Raw genomic sequence first — 3,066 nt, 5'->3', positions numbered from 1 at the left:
TCATTTCAAAATTTTTATATATAACTAATTAAATTAAAAATATCATCCATAATTTTTATAATATTAATTATTTTTTATAATTTTCACAATATAAATTAATTTTTATAATTTTTATAATATAAATTAATATTTATATATAAATTAAAGATTTTTTATTATGCGAAAGAGGAGATAGTCTAGATTATTTCATATAGTTTCTAATTTGAATTTATACTAAATACAAAGGATATTGAAGATATTAACTATTGGATATTTTGGATTTTAGGTTGGGTTCGGACCGTAAAATTCTTCAAAATTGAAACTAAATTTAAAACCTGATGATTTTAAATTTTTAAAATTACCATTAAAATTATTTCTATTTAGTTTTGTTAAAACTATCCGATTCTAAATATTCGGATATCCGCGTCTATTGATATCCCTGATCATACACCAAGCCGGTGCCTACATGGAGCAGTCCAACTCCCGGGACACGTGTACGGTGAATAATAAGCACCTCTTATTGATTTTGAATTATCTAAATACAACAACAAAAAAATAAAAAAAAATGTGGCGAGTGACTATTGGACCTGATCATCTAATAATTAGACCTTAAAAAAAAGAAAAAAGAAAAGGCGTTCACGCGCGGACCTTCTTCGCTGTCACGGCGTTTATGGCACCGCTCAACCGACAACCAACCTCGTCAAGCCGGCGCATTTAAGCCGCTCATCTGTAAACCCGCACGGCGTAATTATTGATCCTAGTTGACCGTACTCACTTCCAGCTCAAAGCAAGCCCGCATTGAAAGCCAATGACATGCAGAACCGACCAGGCACGGATCAAGTGCATCTAATTACATTACAGTCGGACGCCACAGGTCCTCTTCTCAACACCCCATCTCCAAATTTATGATGCTTAAAACTTAAACCCCAATCGATGCTACAATTAAATACCAAGTATACCGCTAAACCAAATCCAAGCACAGAGCAGATACCGAAGAGGAAAAAGGGGAGGGGGGGAGAAGAACGATGAAATCCAAGCATTTGCTGATGGTTTGTAATCCGTGATGGATCCGTGTTTGCTGATTAAGTTGCTTCTACTGGTATGTGGCAATGGAGTTGCTTCATTAGAACTTGACGACCTCCGGGATGTCGACCGGGTAGCGGTGGATGCAGTCGGCCCAGGGGCCATCGACGGGGGTCTTGATGGTGCGGATGCACTTCCAGACGGCGCTGTTGCACTTGAAGCCGCTGCCGAAGCCGATCTGCCACACCCGGTTGCCGCGCCGCATCCGGCCTTTGGACTCGATGTAGTTAAGCTCGTACCAGAGGGAGCTGCTGGAGGTGTTGCCGAAGCGGTGCAGCGTCATGCGCGACGCCTCGACGTGCTCCGGAGACAGATGGAGGTTCTTCTGCAGCTCGTCGATCACCGCCCGGCCGCCGGCGTGGATGCAGAAGTGCTCGAAGGCCAGCTTGAAGTCGGGGATGTAGGGCTTCCATTTCGGGTTGATGAGCTTCCGGCCGACGAGGGTGAAGAAGAAGAGCAGCTGCTCGGACACCGGCAGCACCAGCGGGCCGATGGTGGTGATGTTGGACTTGAGCGCCTCGCCGGCGATCGCCATGAGGTCCTTGGACAGCGAGATCCCCGAGTGGCCCTGGGCGTCCTCCTCCTCGTAGACGCACTGGTAGGCCCGGTCGTCGGCGGCCCTTGTGGGTGCGCACCACGTGGACCAGCCGGTACTTGGCGCGCCGTGCCTCGCGGCGGCGGTTCGAGAGCAGGATCGCCGCGGCTCCCATGCGGAAGAGGCAGTTGGGCAGGAGCATCGACCGCTGGTTGCCGGAGTAGAAGTTGGGCGTGATGATCTCCGTCGAGATGACGAGGGCGTTGGAGTTCGGGTGCACCTGAAGAAGATCGCGGGCGAGGTCGATGGAGATCAGTCCCGCGCTGCACCCCATGCCGGAGAGGTTGAAGCTGCGGATGTTGCTGCGGAGCTTGTACTTGTTGATGATCATAGCAGAGAGCGACGGCGTCGGCGAGAAGAGGCTGCAGTTGACGATGAGGATGTCGATGTCTTTGGGCTTGAGGCCGGTTTTCGTGATGAGGTCGTCCGATGGCGGAGAAGATGACCAGCTGGGCCTCGGCGCGGGAGGCCTCCATGGTGGGGTTGGGGGGGATGAAGTGGTTGGCCGGGGGAAGGCAGGTCTCCTCGCCGAGGCCGGAGCGCTCGAGGATCCGGATCTGGAACTGGACGCTCTTGGGGTCGTCTAAGTTGAGGAGCCGGGTGTGCTCCATGAAGGTGGCGAAGGGAACGCGGCAGGAACTGGGGGGCTTGAAGCAGGCGTAGTCCACCAGGAACACCGGCCGGGGCCGCGACATCAAGTAGACCTTGGCGGCGAACACTATCAAGAACCCGAGGAGAGTATCGCGACGAGGTCGAGCTGGAGGGATCGCCACAGCGCGAGGATTTCGTCGGGGCCGAGACGGACTAACTCGAGCGCCACCGTGGCCATGACCGGCACCAGGAGGAAAGTCAAGAAGTTATTCACAAGATACTGGTATCCCAGCTTGACATACTTGAGCTTGACCGAGCTAGAGAACTCAGGCAGCGGCGCCGCCGGCATCTTGCGAAGTTGCTCCTTTTTTTCTTCTTTCTTCTTGGATTTGGTTTCCCTTTCTACAGAGACTGCCTCCTTTCTGGCAGTTTCTGCTGCTCTTCCTGTTGGAGAAAAAGAAATGGAAAGGAGCTAGAAGCTTGCTTGAGGTGGTGGAGAAGAGGAGTTATGGGGGTTGAGTTGGGGTGGTGGTGGAGGCGGAGGAGGGTGGGGAATTTAAAAGGCTTGTGAGCGGGCAATGAATGAGGGAGATGAGTAGTTTAGATGGGGACCAACCAGGGCCCGGGGCTGATGCTGGACGCCTTCTCCACTGGCTGTCCTCCGGGCTTCTTTCTCTCTCTCTCTTCCAAACACCCTGAACATGTCGCGTTCAAGTGCGGCCCGCAGGCTTGTGTTTTTACTGCAGGGGTTTGGCCAACTGTTTGCATTGAATTCTGAGGATTGGGCTGAGTAGATGGAAGTTGGGACGGTTGGAGGG

General features: G+C 51.3%; 1 protein-coding gene across 1 annotated transcript; it reads right to left on the bottom strand.

The window, feature by feature from the left end:
• Positions 1–479: 479 nt before the first annotated feature.
• On the bottom strand, positions 480–2,774 carry LOC103716280 (3-ketoacyl-CoA synthase 6-like). Its single transcript, XM_008804216.4, is given in 4 exon segments — positions 480–1,678; positions 1,680–2,084; positions 2,086–2,387; positions 2,390–2,774. Coding segments are annotated over 4 exon segments (1,491 nt in total). The 5' UTR covers positions 2,598–2,774; the 3' UTR covers positions 480–1,102.
• Positions 2,775–3,066: the final 292 nt, after the last annotated feature.

The sequence above is a fragment of the Phoenix dactylifera genome, chromosome 9, assembly GCF_009389715.1.
Source record: "Phoenix dactylifera cultivar Barhee BC4 chromosome 9, palm_55x_up_171113_PBpolish2nd_filt_p, whole genome shotgun sequence".
Classification (NCBI taxonomy): Eukaryota; Viridiplantae; Streptophyta; class Magnoliopsida; order Arecales; family Arecaceae; genus Phoenix; species Phoenix dactylifera.
This window is presented reverse-complemented; position numbering and strand designations above follow the sequence as displayed.